Source organism: Giraffa tippelskirchi, chromosome 10 (assembly GCF_054371585.1).
Source record: "Giraffa tippelskirchi isolate mGirTip1 chromosome 10, T2T-mGirTip1v1.2.pri, whole genome shotgun sequence".
Lineage (NCBI taxonomy): Eukaryota > Metazoa > Chordata > Mammalia > Artiodactyla > Giraffidae > Giraffa > Giraffa tippelskirchi.
In genome coordinates, this window is record NC_137284.1 from 155,767,508 (window position 1) to 155,782,574 (window position 15,067).

At 59.8% G+C, this 15,067-nt stretch overlaps 2 protein-coding genes across 6 annotated transcripts in view; one reads left to right on the forward strand and one right to left on the reverse strand.

The window, feature by feature from the left end:
• NOS3 (nitric oxide synthase 3) overlaps positions 1-4,072 on the forward strand; it is a 25,583-nt gene extending 21,511 nt beyond the window's left edge. For all 5 annotated transcript variants that reach the window (XM_081533389.1, XM_081533386.1, XM_081533388.1 and 2 more), the window contains 6 exons: positions 290-500; positions 610-697; positions 1,697-1,818; positions 2,608-2,756; positions 3,087-3,281; positions 3,454-4,072. In XM_081533389.1, the coding sequence (XP_081389515.1) occupies positions 290-500; positions 610-697; positions 1,697-1,818; positions 2,608-2,756; positions 3,087-3,281; positions 3,454-3,615 (927 nt within the window). In that variant the 3' untranslated portion in view covers positions 3,616-4,072. The remainder of the gene's footprint in view (positions 1-289; positions 501-609; positions 698-1,696; positions 1,819-2,607; positions 2,757-3,086; positions 3,282-3,453) is intronic.
• ATG9B (autophagy related 9B) lies at positions 1,924-14,812 on the reverse strand. Its single transcript, XM_081533394.1, has 16 exons — positions 12,537-14,812; positions 11,293-11,932; positions 11,100-11,143; positions 10,894-10,958; positions 10,618-10,779; positions 9,930-10,071; positions 7,674-8,428; positions 7,359-7,512; positions 7,024-7,203; positions 6,097-6,333; positions 5,788-5,921; positions 5,534-5,630; positions 5,200-5,326; positions 4,972-5,114; positions 3,093-4,816; positions 1,924-2,791 (listed from the first exon to the last, which is right to left on the reverse strand). Exons 1-14 carry the CDS (start codon positions 12,792-12,794, stop codon positions 4,987-4,989), a joined length of 3,123 nt encoding a protein of 1,040 aa, XP_081389520.1. The 5' UTR covers positions 12,795-14,812; the 3' UTR covers positions 1,924-2,791; positions 3,093-4,816; positions 4,972-4,986.
• Between the last annotated feature and the right edge of the window lie 255 nt (positions 14,813-15,067).

The following is a 15,067-nucleotide window of genomic DNA, read 5'->3' on the forward strand; positions in this document are numbered from 1 at the left end:
CCAGCCCCCCATGGGGCAGCAGGGGCCCGTGAGACAGGATGAGCTGTTGGGAGGGGGACCCCCCAGCGAAAGTCCTGGAGGTCTAAGACCGCTCTCACCCCAGCTCTGGAGTTCCTTTTCATCTCTGAATTCTCTGGCCTTAAAGAGGCATGTGGAAGGTGCTGGAGAAATGTTTGTGGCCCCAACTGAGGAGCAAGAAGCACCCCTCCAGGAGGCTCAGCTCAGGAGGGGTCAAGAAGGGAGGTTAACAGGAGGCAGGTGCCGAGCTCACTGCCCCCTGCCCCGCCAGGACCCCCGGCGCTACGAGGAGTGGAAGTGGTTCCGCTGCCCCACGCTGCTGGAGGTGCTGGAGCAGTTCCCATCCGTGGCGCTGCCTGCCCCGCTGCTCCTCACCCAGCTGCCCCTGCTGCAGCCCAGGTACTACTCCGTCAGCTCGGCCCCCAGCGCCCACCCCGGAGAGGTCCACCTCACGGTAGCTGTGCTGGCGTACAGGACCCAAGGTGAGGCAGGGGAGGGGGGGATGGGGCCGGGACCCCGCAGTGACTCCCTGGGGCAGGGTGGGGGGGTGTGGATCCCTCACCGGTGGCCCCTTCTCTCCCCACTCCCTAGATGGGCTGGGCCCCCTACACTACGGGGTCTGCTCCACGTGGTTGAGCCAGCTCAAGACTGGAGACCCCGTGCCTTGCTTCATCAGGGGGTAAGTGAGCACTGCGGGGGTGGGGGGACGGAGTGTGCGGGAAGGGCATGGGGAGGAGAGCGTCTGTCCGAGCAGGGGTGGACAGAGCATCACGCGGGTGGCCGAGGACGGATGGATGGGCCGGCTGCACAGGGGGGAGGGGAGAAGCCTTGGTGGAGCGTTTGAGTGGGAGCAGGCAGGCCCCACCTAACCCAACGAGGACGGGGCATCCAGTTAAGCCACTTCACAACTCTGGCTGAGCTTTGGGCCTCTCACTGATTTGGACTTCAGGTCCTACCTTGAAGCTGCAGCTCCCAGAAGTGGGCTGGGATCCCACCCCAGCAGGCCCTGTCCCTTTTAGAAGGTGTACCATGTCTCTCCCTACATCCCTGGGGTCCGTCAGATGTTGGCAGACAGGTAACTGGGAACTGTGCTCCACCTGCCTTTAGTCCGGGGAGAACTAGTTAGGACACCATAGTGTCACTGAGGACTCAAGGGAAGTGAAGGATCTCAGGACATCCTTCCCTCCCTGCTTTGTTCAGAAGTCTTGCCCCATCCAGCACCCAGGAGCTGGAGGCCTAAGGTGGCACGAGGAAGAGTTCCCAGGATACACCAGCCAGGCCCAGTGACCCGAACCCATCTGGCAGGCCAAATTACAAATAAACTGCACATCTAGTGAACACAAACCAAATGCCGATATCGAGGCTGTGGTTTCAAATACACTCAGTGAACCCATTATGAACCAAAAGGCCCTTGCCTTCCCCATACTTTCTATAGCTCCTAAACTGAGACATCAAAACTTTCTTCAGTTCAAACTTGAGCTTTATTTCCTTTGACACAACCTCCAAAAACCACAGGTCCAGGGAGTCCCTGCCAATATGAAGAGTTCTTTTACTAAACACATCATGCTCACTATAAGCTAGACACAAGTTAGGTTCTCCTTTCTCCACCCTGCCGAGGTTGGTAGGAGTGGAGGATCTAGGGGGACAAAGGGGGCCTGATGGAGGGTGTCTTGGCTAGGGCTCCCTCCTTCCGGCTGCCGCCTGACCCCTACGTGCCCTGCATCCTCGTGGGCCCCGGCACTGGCATCGCCCCCTTCCGGGGATTTTGGCAGGAGCGGCTACACGACATTGAGAGCAAAGGTGAGGCCAGGGCCCAAGGGAATGACCGGAAGGCAGGAGGGAGTCACACCATTTAGGGGGACCAAGGGGCAGGGCGCTGAAAGGCAGGAAACAGGGCAAGGAACAGGACTACAAAGGTGAAGTTTATTAGACCAGGGGGCGGGGGGAGCCCCCTAGAGACAAGAGCAGGGCCCTGTTGATCTGGCTTCCTGGTGCCTAGCACAAAGTAGCATTGGATTGAATTAAGGACAAAGGGAACTTGGAAGCCTGGAGAAGACGAGGCTGGGACTCAGAAGATGGAAATGCTCCAGGTGGACTCTAGACTGTGTCAGAGGTCAACCGAGTGTGTCTGAGATCCCAGGAAGCTAAAGGGTGTTCAGATTGGGCACAGGATGCCCAGGGGAGCTGGCCAATCAAAAGAAAGGGGGCTTGTGACTAAGAGGAAGGTGCAGAGTGCAGACGCTGAAGGTGTGGGAGAATGTGGGGTCAGAGCAGGGAAGGGCTGGTTGTCTCAGGCCGCAGGGTTACATGGTCCCAAGGGCACAGATTCTGAGTCAGAAGGCCCAGCTGTAGCACAGTGTCACCACTGGCCATCCCGCCAGAGGGAAGTCACCACCTCCTGTGACCTTGGGCTTCTCTGTGAAAACATCTATCTAGCCCTCTCCTAGAAGCCAAAGAGTGGAGAGTGGTGGTTTCTGCAGGAAAGGGTGGGCAGTCAGCCTGAGTGAGGGAAGCCAGTGGGAGGTGTTCCTGGGGCTGGGTCCTCCAGGAGGGGTTGGGGGCGCTCTCAAGCCAGAGTGATGCCCACAGGGCTGCAGCCTGCCCCCATGACCCTGGTGTTCGGCTGCCGGTGCTCCCAGCTCGACCATCTCTACCGCGACGAGGTGCAGGACGCCCAGCAGCGCGGGGTGTTTGGCCGCGTCCTCACCGCCTTCTCCCGGGAACCCGACAGCCCCAAGGTGCGGGACTCTGAGGGTGCTGGGGTAACCCGAAGCTAGGGACGGAGGAAGAACCGCCGTGAGCTCCAGATGGGCTCTGAGACCCAGGCCGGCCCGGCCCACTCAGATCGGCTCGTTGGGCCCCCTTTGGGTCCCGTTCACCCTCGCCCAAGCCCCGCCCCTCGCTCCGCTCCGTCTCTCCAGACCCCAGCCCCGCGCACCTGGGCCCCATCTGGCGCCCAGGGCATCTCTTCGCGCCCAGGACCCGCCCTCCGTCCCCGCTCCCTGGAGGCCTGCCCTTCGCTCCGCGGGCCCCGCCGGGGTCTGCCCCTAACCCCGCCTCCCCTTCAGACCTACGTGCAGGACATCCTGAGGACCGAGCTGGCTGCCGAGGTGCACCGCGTGCTGTGCCTCGAGCGGGGCCACATGTTTGTCTGCGGCGACGTCACTATGGCGACCAGCGTCCTGCAGACGGTGCAGCGCATCTTGGCGACAGAGGGCGACATGGAGCTGGACGAGGCCGGCGACGTCATCGGCGTGCTGCGGGTGCGGAGAGGCGGGGCCGGGGCCGGCGGGGCCAGGCCCGGGCAGGGGCGGGGCCAGACCCGGACGGGGGTGGGGTCATGTCCGGGCACGGGCGGGGCCAGGCGGGGGCAGGGCCGACTTCCGCTCCACACTTCCACCTGCGTTTTGATCCTCCGCCCTCTTTCCCTCCCAGGATCAGCAACGCTATCACGAGGACATTTTCGGCCTCACGCTGCGCACCCAGGAGGTGACAAGCCGCATACGCACCCAGAGCTTTTCCCTGCAGGAGCGGCATCTGCGGGGCGCGGTGCCCTGGGCCTTCGACCCGCCTGGCCCAGACACCCCGGGCCCCTGAGACCCCTCTTGCTTCCCACTGCAGTTCCCGGAGAGAGGGGCTGTCATTCCACTATGGCTCTACCGCTGTCCTGTCGGCCTTACCGGGACCGGCCACCTCTCCCTCCCCTCCCAAGGTGACTTCCCAACGTTTGTCCAGAGTTTATGGAGACTATTCGGATTCCCTGTACTATCTCATCCTCTCGTCTCTAGGTCTGATTCCCCACCCTAAGTCTGAGTCTATCTGGAAGACCCCTCCCAGCAGTGGTGTACCAGAGCCTACAGTCAGCCCTTTGGTGTTTAGGTGAATTTTAGATTCCCCTCATCTCTCTAGGAAGTATCTTATCTTGAAACCTGATCTCTAAATCATTCAAATATTTATTATTGAAGATTTACCATAAGAGACTGGACCAGAAGTTAGGAGAGCTACTAAGATCCCTAAGCCAGCGCTGTCAATTACAGTTCCAGAATAATGACAAGCTTTGTCTTTTAACTTGCGCGCACGGTGTGGGGATGGTAACTCTTGGATGGAGGATTCCTGTCCCCCACACTCCTCTCTGACCCCTGCCCTGGAGAAGCCTGGTTTCCAGCCAAGCGCAGGCAGTTCTCCAGTGTGGCTTCCCTGATCTTGACGAGAAGCAGGGACAGCCCTGGCTGCCAGGCATGGGGAGTCTAGGACTAAAGTCACAAAGATGAGCAGCACAGCCGTGAGCAACCTTCACTTCTGGTTCCCCTGGCATGAGGAGCCACGGCCACTTTCTCAGACGTCACACCTCCGTGAACTCCAAACACATCAGGCCTCTCTAGTCTTTTCCACTCACGTCCCCGTGCCCTTCCACCAGTCCCACGGGAACCTAAAGGCCAGACAAACCTGAGCACCTACTGCCTTTCAGGTCCCGACCCTCATCGCTCCCTGATGTGTAGCTTCGCCTCTACTGTGGCCCTGCCCACCAGCATGAGGTCACTTGGTAACTTCTTCCCAGGCCGCCACTCCAGAACCGACAGTTGTCCCTTAGCCCCTCCACGTGGGGACTGTCTCCAAGACGTGTTTCCTGATGCCTTGGGCAGCTCCTCTCCTACCATTTCTCTGTTCTCTGGGCGAGTTCGTCAATGACTCCCAAGTCCTGCCCAACTAAAGCACCCGTGGGGGTCTTGAAAGAGGGCTCGGCATGCCTTTCCACTCCACCTCGCCCGATCTCCTGTGACTGGAGAAGCCAGGGAGCCTGGGGGAGGAAAAGCTCTTGGCAGGCAGTCCAGGGGTTCAGGTTCCAGAGATGACCACCCGTCACCCCAAATTCCTACCACTGTTCCAGCCCCTCCAAGTCTGACACCACCCAATGTCCTACCCATTCCCCCACCCCCGTGAGACAATACTGACCCCCGAGGAGCCCTCTCAGTCAGTGCTAGTAGCCTGGCCAGGCTCCTTCTGAGTGTCTGTGGGCTCCTGGAACCCTCCAGGGAGCAAACTCGGGGTCCTCTGGGCTCTCCACTGCTGTCTGGGGCTGGAGGTGGGACTGGAGCCTGGTGAGAAATGCCGTCGGTTGAGCAGTGCCATGACGCCCGCGGCTCCCCAGCGCCTGTCCCCTGCACACCCTGACCGCCTCACCGTCACTGGACCAGCACGGCTTCTCCTCATCTGGAGAGAGGGTCTGTGGGGGGCTGGGCCAGGGCCGGGACAGGGGGGAGGCTGAGGCCTCGCCCCACAGTTCCTGCTGCTGCTGTTGCTGGTGAAGCTGAACGGAAAGGAGAAGATGAGAGGCCTCCCTCCTGTCCTGGTGTGAGGCCCAGCCCCAGGCCAGGTGCGGAGGCTGTTGACACCTCCTCCCTCAGCTCCTGTTGGGCAACTCCTGACACACCGGCCCCTTCACACTCACACTCGCCACTGTGTTCAGCTGCCTCCTCCCCCCGCCTGCTTCTCTTTTTGGCAGCCCTCTGCTTACCTGGTGCAGGTAGATGGCATGGAGACTCATCTCAGCAGATGCAAGCTCTGGGAGCTGGGCCAGCTTCTGGCATGCAGTGCCTCCCGGGGACACACAGCTAGAACAGAGGGCATGGTTGATCATGAAGACACACACACTCCCCCAGGGAGAGCCTGGCTTCAACTCCTCTTCCACATCACCTCCCCCCAGTGCCCCTTCTCCTGGAGGATCAGCCCCACCCTTTGCTCCCGGCATCTCAGGCCCCCACCCCTCACCTTGAGTCCTGGGTAATTCGGGAAAGGGAGGCCAGGAGGCTGGCCGTGGCTGCGGCCGGGCAGGGGGCTGTGGGGCTGAGGTCTTGAGGCGGCCGGAGGGGCTGCACCAAGAGGTTGGCCAAGAAGGCCTCCGGCTGGGAGCGAGAGAAGAGAGGGTCAGAAGAGAGGACAGAGGAGAGGGAGGAGATGTAGGAAGTCAGGAGAGCAGACTGCCCCAGTGAGCAGGTTAATCAAAGGGTGAGGCAGAGGGTGGTGGGGACGGAGGGCCGGGCTGGCGAGGGCAGAAGGGCAGGCCCGGCTCCGACTCACCAGAGGGGAGGGAGAGTTGCTGAGGATCCCGGGGGCAGGGGGGCTGCGCACCGAGCTGGCGCCCCAGGCGGCTGCGTCTTGCTGCACCCGGCCTCGCAGGTGCCCCAGGAACTTGGAGCTGTGGCCTGGGGGCCGCCATTGTGGGTGAACCAGGGAGAACCTCATCAAGGAGAGTTCCGTCTTCCCGTCCTCGGCGCGCTGAGACAGTGAGGCCTCGGTCTGTCCCTCGGAGAGCCACTGAAAGGAATGACGGCCCTTCACATGTGGCCAGGATCAGGCAGCGCAGCTTGCGGGATCTCAGACCCCGGACCAGGGATGAATCGGGGGCCCTGGCAGTGAAAGCACTAAAGCCTAACCACTAGGCCCCCAGGGGACTCCAGCCAACTCCACTTGGATAGCTGCCTCGTGGGGTAGGCAGGACAGGAAGCACTAGCCCCAGGGTAAAAGGATGGAAGCCACAAGGGGACGAGTTCAAGATCAGCCAAAAAAACACAGCCGGAGAGCAGGACCTAGGTCCAGACCCAGCGCTAGCGTGTGATGTGGGCTCAGTGTTTTGCCGGCCTGTGCGCGCTGGCTACCACGACGGGCCCGACGGCCTTGGTCAGGAAACCCATCTGTACGCCAGCCCCGTCCACTGACCAAGCCGTTTTTCTCTGGTGGTCTGCGCTCCCATTTACCGGTGTGTGATGGTGCTGGGTACCCTCTTAGCGCTCTCCACCTGTCATCTCACGTGATCCTCCTAAGAGCCCCGAGCACTGGCTAGTCATTGCCCACATTTGAGAAATGGCTTGGGAAAGTGACGTGGGGAGCTCAAGGTCACAGGTGCCAAGCAATAAAGGTGGGGGTGGAACCCAATTCTGCTTCCAGTGAGGCAAGCCAACGCCTACCCGACCTACCTTCCCCGCCCCGCCGGGGACAGGCTCTCACCTGAGGGTGGCCGTGCCGCTTCACATCCATAAGCGCAAAGGAGCAGATGTCGCCGACCCCGGCCACGTCCACAGTGAAGTGCCGAAAGAAGTCAATAATCTCCAAGGCTCGTGGCCGAAACCAGAAGAGCAGAAACAAGGGGGTGAGGAAAGGGGACAGGAGCTCCTCCATCAGGGAGACCTGGAGAAAGCAGGCCCGAGGCCGAGAAGGGCTTGCTGAGGGCAACCAGACTAGCCTGGTAGGCAACCTTCAACGCCGTCATTCCGAGGGCCCTCCCTCAGGCCCCCGCGGGCAGCCAAAAGCCTCCGCAGCCCCGCTTCCGGCGTGACCCTCACCGCTCGGTATTGCAACAGCCGCGCCATCTGCCTGTACGAGCTGGTCCTGCCGGCAGGGCCGGTCTCCTCGGGGAGGTAATGCATGTGGGCCAAGGCCGCCTGCAGCAGGAGCTGCGGCGAACGACCTTGGCCTTGCTCATCCGGAATGAAAGACCTAGAAGGCGGGATCGGGGTGGGGAAAGAAGGGGGCCTGCGGTTCAGAGGATGTGCGGTGGGGGTACACTAGCGGGGCGGGGGGGAGACGGAGGGATGCGCGGAGGCTCCGATCCAGGACCGAGGAAAAGGGCCCCCCTCCCCGGCCCTCTGCCATCTCACCTGGCCACGGTGGCCGCGATCCCGAGCGCGGTCATGGCGGTGAGCACGTGCTCCACGGCGAGCACGTCCTCGTCGTACACGGTGAGCACGAGCAGCGCGGCCAAGGGCGCGCCGGCGAAGAAGACGAGCTGGCGGGCCAGCAGCGCCAGCAGGGGCGCGGGGGGCGCGGCGGCGCGCAGGAAGGCGGAGGCAGGGCGGTAGGCGCGGGCCAGGCGCGCGCGAAGCTCGTGCGGCAGCTCGTTGAAGTGGCGCAGCTGCAGGCGGGCCAGGCGGGACCAGCGGCGCGTCCCCAGCGCTCCAGGCTCGCGCCGCAGCAGCTCGGCGTGGCTGTAGAAGGCGTGCAGCACCTGCCAGGCCAGCACCAGCGGGCTCAGCGCCAGGTTCGCGGCCGCCAGCAGCAGCACCGTGCGCCGCCAGCGCGCGGCCAGGGCGGCCCGCCGGTCGCCGCGCTTGTAGGCATCGGGCAACTCCCAGCCGCCGCGAAACAGCGAGAAGGGCCCGCGGAAGAGGAGCAGGTCAACGTTGAGCGCCAGGCCGCGGCTGAGGAAGGCCGCGCCGCCGCCCCAGGGCAGCGCGGCGCGGGCGGGCAGCAGCCCCTTGTTGGCCAGCGCCACCTGGTAATTGGTGTAGCGCAGGATGCGGTGGTGGACGTCCAGCTCCGTCAGCGGCCTCGGCTGCACGCACAGCCCCCCGCTCCTCTGCAGCGCCAGCAGACGGGACTGCACTTCTGCCCAGGGCACCGAGCTGAGCTCCTCCTGCAGAGAGCCGACGGCTGAGGCCAGTGCCTCCGACGATGCCCACCCTCCGCGTGGCCAGAGCGGCATCCCGGCGTGCCATCCCCGCCGGCCTCACCCGGGGTCCTTCTGCCGGAAACCCGCCGCCTTTCACGGCTGCCCCTTCGCCCTCCTCTCTTTGCCACCGACCAGGGGCACCTCATCCTCTGTCTGAACCGCCCTCCCCAGGCCCCTGCCCCTCCTGGACCATGAGTCACGTGCTCCCCAGGGACACCCCTCATAAGCTAAACTCCACAGGTATGTGAGCTCGGCCCCTTCCAAGCAGATCTTCCACACACACCCCCTCCCCATCCTGGCAGCCCTACAGGCACAAGGCACACCACAGCTGCAGGTAACAGGGCAATCACTCTTTCTCCTTCCTAAGATGCCAGCCAGCTGGGCACAGAAGCCCCACAAGCTTTTACCTCGGCATGCTTGGAGACCCCACCCCCACCCCCTCCATCAGATTAACCTTCCTAAGACAGTGGCCACGTCCCCATCTGGGGTAGGGGGCGCTGTCAGACTTCACTTGCTGCTCAGCTGCAAGACTCATTTTAGCCCAGTTTCACCCAGCTTCCCCAGTGCAGCTTAGTCAAGTCCCTCCAGGCCAGCCTCTCCAGTCCACCCCAGGGTCTCCCCTACCTCTGAAAGAAAGCGGGGAAGAGGGGAAAGAAGGAAGGAGAAAGAGAAGGGGTCAGGTGTCTTCCTGGAGGAGCGGCAGTCCAGCTCCCGACCTTCCCTGCGTCGGTCCCCAGCCCTCTGCTGGGTCAGGCTCCTCTACTCAAGGGGGCTTTCAGAGGACCTCTCCCCTTTGCTGCACTGGAGGGCGGTAAAAGGTTCTGGACTTCTGAGGGGAGCAAGGGAAGTTGACTGCCGAAGGTAGCCTTTGTGCTGTGCCTTAGAGAAAGAATTAGGAACAGAGGCAGATGGAGCGAGACCCAGACGAGGAGGAGAGAGCGAAGTGTGGGCAGGGACAGTGAAGGGGCCCACGAAGTAGCTTCCTGCAAAGAGAAGCCAGAAAGAGGGGTGGGCTCCCTTGACAGGGGCCTGAACACTCAGTGGCAAGCTGGTAGCTCAGTCTCCTCATAGCTGCCAGAGATGCTCACTGCTCCCCGCCACCCCTTTCCTTCATGGGGCCTGGAATGCCTCCTCACCTCCTATCCTTCCCAGTCCTGTCTCAGTTTCTCCTGCTCCATAAAACCAGAGGACCGCCCCTCTAAATCCCCATCGTCTGGACCACAAGCACATGGCTGTACACATCTTCCATAACCATCTGCATCAACTAAGCTCCACAACAGTAAGGACCTCAGGTTCCTCCACTTCCTAGCATTATTTGGGGCTAAGACTAGGTAGATGTGTCACAAAGGTCTTCTGCCCTCTTTCCAGTGGCTCCTCCTGTCTGCACAGGCCGCCACTCCTCCCCATCCTCCGCCCCCCAGCCCCCGACCAGGCACCCCCCCACAGACACACTCATCCAGCTCACCGGGGGGATGTGCAGGGCCTCCCTGTAAAACACCTGGATGTCCCAGTAGCTGAAGAGGTTGCAGACCGAGCGAAGCAGCTGGAACAGCCAGAAGGCAGCAGCCAGGATCAGCAGGAAGACCAAGAGGGGGCTGGAGCAGATCCTGTGTGAGGCGAGACAGACAGCAGAGACAAAGTAGGGGCCCCATAGCAGGGGAGACCAGTCTTGGGGAGCGATGGAGGTCATGGAGAGGGGGCTCTGACAGACCAGTGATTCTTCTCAGAGTGTAGGTCCTAGAGGTCCCCCGACCCTTGTGTCTGCAAGGTCAAAACTTTTCAGCTAATATTCAGGTTTTCTGCCATTCTCATTCTCATTCTCCCAAGATATCCAGTGGACTTTTCCAGAGTCTACGTGACATCATGTTCACAGATGGGACATATGTTTGCACATTCATAGGCTTTAAAGCCTGTTATCGGCTTTAATGTCTAACAAGTAAATGCAGATAGGATGCTCAAAACAAAAGCCCTGGGGAGTTGGTTCTCAACAAATATTAAGTGTATTAAAGGTATATTCTCCACCAACATCAAGTGGATTAAAGGTGTCCTCAAACCAAAACCTCGGAGAATGGCTGATCTAGACCAAGGAACAAAAGGAGGGGAGGCTTTTGTGTTGGTCTCCCCCAACACCTCCCCCAGCAGCTTTCACTCACCGCTGGGCACACTGGGAGGAGGGTAGGACGGCGTCCGACAAGGTCACTTTGCTGTGGAGTGGCCCAGGTCGTGTGCTGTTACTCGGTTGGTTGGCAAAGAGAACACTGTAATCCACGCAACGCAGGAGGAAGGTTGTGAAGGTGACGATGAAAATGAATTGTCTGGGAGGAGAGGAAGAGCAGTGCTCAAGCCTGAGGGCTGAGTGGGCTCCTGCCCCAGCCCCAAGGCCCGCCGGTTGGTCAGCCCCTCCTGCTGGGCCCACGGGCATATCTCACCCCAGCTGGAAGACATCCTCCAGCAGGATACAGGTAAAGCCGTTCCGCTGTTGGTAGCTGTAGATGTGGCCACAAGTCAAGAAGTCAGCCTGAAGCATGATGGGCTTTTCCTGAGGATGCCTCCTGATCCCCCCCAAGTCTCCGGCCCACAGCACCTGTCCCCCTGCCTGCCATGCTCCTCTGCCAGGCTGGCACACAAAGGATATCTTGGTGAAGAAGCTGTCCAGGTTCTGGATGTGATGCCAGGAGCCTGGGCACAGAAGGGAGAGCATTGGGGCGTGGTGCTCACCTGACTCCATGCCCTCAAGCTGCTGCCAGAGGCCCAGCCTGGGGCGGGGTGGTGGGGGGAGCAACCCTAGAGCCTCCAGGGCCTCCCCAGCCCCACACCCACCCGCTCACCTCGGAGCCCTTCCGGCACATGAAGCAGGGGCTGCTGCTCCTCCCCATGGAGGGGTGAATCTTGGGACCCCTCGGGGTCACCGTCCTCCAGCCGCTCATAATCCTGCTCGGGGATCAGAGGGCCTATCCGCAGCCCAGGAGAGTCCTGGGGGCATCGGCGTGGGGGAGGGGGAGTCCCCGAGGCCGGGGGAGGGGCAGAGTGGGAACCCCAGAGAGGGGGAGCAGAGACGGGTGTCATCGAGGGCTGGGGCTGCGCTGGGGGGGTGGCTGGGGTGGGAAGGGCACTGTGGCAAGGCTGAGAAGCCCCTGGGGCCTGCACCGCTGGGCAGGGGAGCCCCGAGCCTGAAGGAGGAGCTGAGGAAGGGGCCCTTCTTGTGGAAGGGACAGGGGACAGAGAGAAGAAGGAGACCCTCCCCACCCCAGGTCCCCGACAGGGAGGAGGAGGAAGAGGAGGCAGTGGCGTGGGGAGGAGGGGCACGGATCCAGGCCCCAGGTCTCCCCACCGCCCCAACTGCCCCCTGGTCCCCCCCCAGCCCATTCGCCTCACCATTAGGCCAGCGGCTTCTCCTGAAAGCTCGGAAGGATGGGAGCTGCTGCCGTTTCCGCAGAGGGCAGCGTTGCTGAGCAGGGACTTTGACAACTAGGACGGTGACAACAACAGCTCCGTGACTCAGTGGGGGCAGGCCTCAGGCGTCCCAACTCGCAGTCACCAGTCCGACCACTCACACCCCTTCCAGGGCGACCTGACCTGCGGCCAAACCTCTTAGGGCTCCACCTCCTCACCTGGCAGGGCAGGAGCTGCAGAGGAGATCCCCGCAGTCCCCCCTTCAGACCTCCAGGGGATTTAAAGGCGAGGCCAGAGAGCAGCAGCCAAAGCAAAGGCAAAAAGAATCCTATTAAAGATGCTAGAGCTATGGGGCCAGGACAATACTGTACAGCCTTGGTTTCTTAAAACCTAATCCCAAAACAAAACAAAACTTCTCTCTCCTCCCTACACACACACACACACAGTGATCAACAGAGAAACACGTTGAAACCAGAAAGGAAAGAAAAATGTGTGCATGTTTTGTTGTTATGACGGTACTAAAGAAGGGAAAGGGGGAGACTGACTTGGCAGTCAGGTCAGGGGAAACTGAGGACAGGAAAGAACTGAAGAGAGGAGAGGGGATTATTTTGGATATGAGATGGTTCTTGGAGCTTTTACAGTAGGAAAGCGGGGTTCCTTGAAGCTCCATTATGTTTACCGATTCATCCTCTTGAAACCCTCTCCACCAAGTTCTGATCCAGTTTTGGGGGCTCCCCTGAGAAGCGTCAGGGCTGACCCAGCCGAGGGCAGCTGAAGGTCTGGAATTTCCAAGGGAAGGTAATTTCGTTGCCCCGTGACTGAGCTGAGTTCCTTGTTGCCACCTCAAGAGGAGGCGGAGGCCCAGACAGCTGGTTTGGTGGCTTGTCCAACACCATTCTTGAGGTCCTGAGTCATTAGGTTTCCTACTGAAGCCCATTCCTGTGGTGCTGATTCAACCACCCAGGTGTTAGGACCCCCAGAGCTTAGACCCAAGGGTTGATGTAGGGACCAGTCCAGGAAATGGAGAGAGAAACAGAGTCCATTCCAGAGTGCCTTCTGGAAGAACTTGGAGGAGGAACCTGTGCTTCTTTCCTGGGAGTGGAAGTGTCATAATATCTCAGGACTTGTAGAGTTTTATCCCAGAGCAGGAGGCAGAGCTATGAAAACAAGACTTCTGGTGTCCCCAAATGGAATCTCACACTGCAGAGGGGCTAGGAAATGCCCACGATATCTCTGAGACATCTGCCCAAAAGGGTTCTGTGGGGTTTCCTCTGGTCTCTCCCCAACCTCATTCACCCTAGTTTTCCGCCATACACACTTTAGGATCCTCTCATACACCCTCTGCATTCAGCCGAACTTCAAACTAATCCTGGCACGTTTCCCTCCCGAGTTTCACTCCACATTCATCAATGGACAGCCTCCCTACCACCAGCCCAATTCAAGTTATGATAAAGGACCCTTTTCCTTGCCAGGTGTGGAGAGGGGGAGGAGGGAACAGATGAGGGAGACAGAGCCACTACCCAGAGGAAGTCACAGCCTGGAAGGGAGGTGGCTATGCAAACAAATAATTACACGGAAGAAATAAATAAGAGAGAAATTGCAGGTGTAAGAGTTGTGCGGTGGCAGCTACAGGCAACTCAGCCTGACGGCGGTAGAAAAGCATCTATCAGGGAGATGGACCCAGGGTCGCGCCATTGGTTGTAAACCATTGTATGGGGCGAGCTTGATAGAATCACCAGGGGAGTTTTTCCCCAAATACATGTGGCGGCCACATAGGGTGGCGAGCTAGTGGTAAAGAATCTGCCTGCCAATGCAGGAGACAGACGTGGGTTCGATCCCTGGGTCGGGAAGATCCCCTGGAGGAGAGCACGGCGACCCACTCCAGTGTTCTTGCTTGGAGAATCCCATGGACAGAGGAGCCTGGCGGGCTGCAGTCCGCAGAGTCGCAAAGAGTCGGACATGCCTGAAGCGACTAAGCAAACACGCACATTGTCCCCGGAGCTCTGACTCGCCTAGGGGAGGGGGGTGGGTGGAAAGGCTCGTGAACATATTTTGGGGAAACAGAAAAAACTCCAAATGATTTTTGTCCCTTGGTCTCCCAGAACCGGGAGAAATATCAATAACCTCAAATATGCAGATGACACCACCCTTATGGCAGAAAGCAAAGAACTAAAGAGCCTCTTGATGAAAGTGAAAGAGGAGAGTGAAAAAGTTGGCTTAAAGCTCGACGTTCAGAAAACTAAGATCATGGCATCTGGTCCCATCACTTCATGTGAGATAGATGGGGAAACAGTGGAAACAGTGTCAGACTTTATTTTGGGGGGCTCCAAAATCACTGCTGATGGTGACTGCAGCCATGAAATTAAAAGACGCTTACTCCTTGGAAGGAAGGTTATGACCAACCTAGATAGCATATTTAAAAGCAGAGACACTACTTTGCCAACAAAAGTCCGTCTAGTCAAGGCTATGGTTTTTCCAGTGGTCATGTATGGATGTGAGAGTTGGACGGTGAAGAAAGCTGAGCGCCGCAGAATTGATGCTTTTGAACTGTGGTGTTGGAGAAGACTCTTGAGAGTCCCTTGGACTGCAAGGAGATCCAACCAGTCCATCCTAAAGGAGATCAGTCCTGGGTGTTCATTGGAAGGACTGATGTTGAAGCTGAAACTCCAATACTTTGGCCAGCTCATGCAAAGAGTTGACTCATTGGAAAAGACCCTGATGCTGGGAAGGATTGGGGGCAGGAGGAGAAGGGGACAACAGAGGATGAGATGGTTGGATGGCATCACCGATTCGATGGACATGGGTTTGGGTAGACTCCGGGAGTTGGTGATGGGCAGGGAGGCCTGGCGTGCTGCGATTCATGGGGTCGCAAAGAGTCGGACACGACTGAGCGACTGAACTGAACTGAACTCCCAGAACCAGCGTTCTACACTCCCAGGAGACTCAGGGTCATCTGGAATGCGCTGAGAGCACGCCTAAGAGACTGACCCCGCGGTCAGCTACTGACGCGTTACTATGGATACCCGGCGGGGCGGGGGAGCGCATTCGGCCCGCCCTCAAGTCGTCACCTCAGGACCGACCCCGGAGGCGGGCGGAAAACATTGCCGCTTCCGGCTCGGCCCCGTCCAGAACTGGATGGGAGAGGGCGGGCCACAGGCGGCTCTCTCCAATCATCGTTGAGGCGCGAACAAGGTTTCCTCCAATCACAGC

Coding starts and splice junctions, on each gene's coding strand:
- ATG9B (XM_081533394.1), bottom strand. CDS start 12,794: ATGGGCTTCAGTAGGAAACCTAATGACTCAGGACCTCAAGAATGGTGT. Junction 5,922..6,096: donor GCAACTCTCCCTCCCCTCTG/GTGAGTCGGAGC, acceptor TCTCGCTCCCAG/CCGGAGGCCTTCTTGGCCAA. Junction 5,115..5,199: donor GCCGTGCTGGTCCAGTGACG/GTGAGGCGGTCA, acceptor ATTTCTCACCAG/GCTCCAGTCCCACCTCCAGC.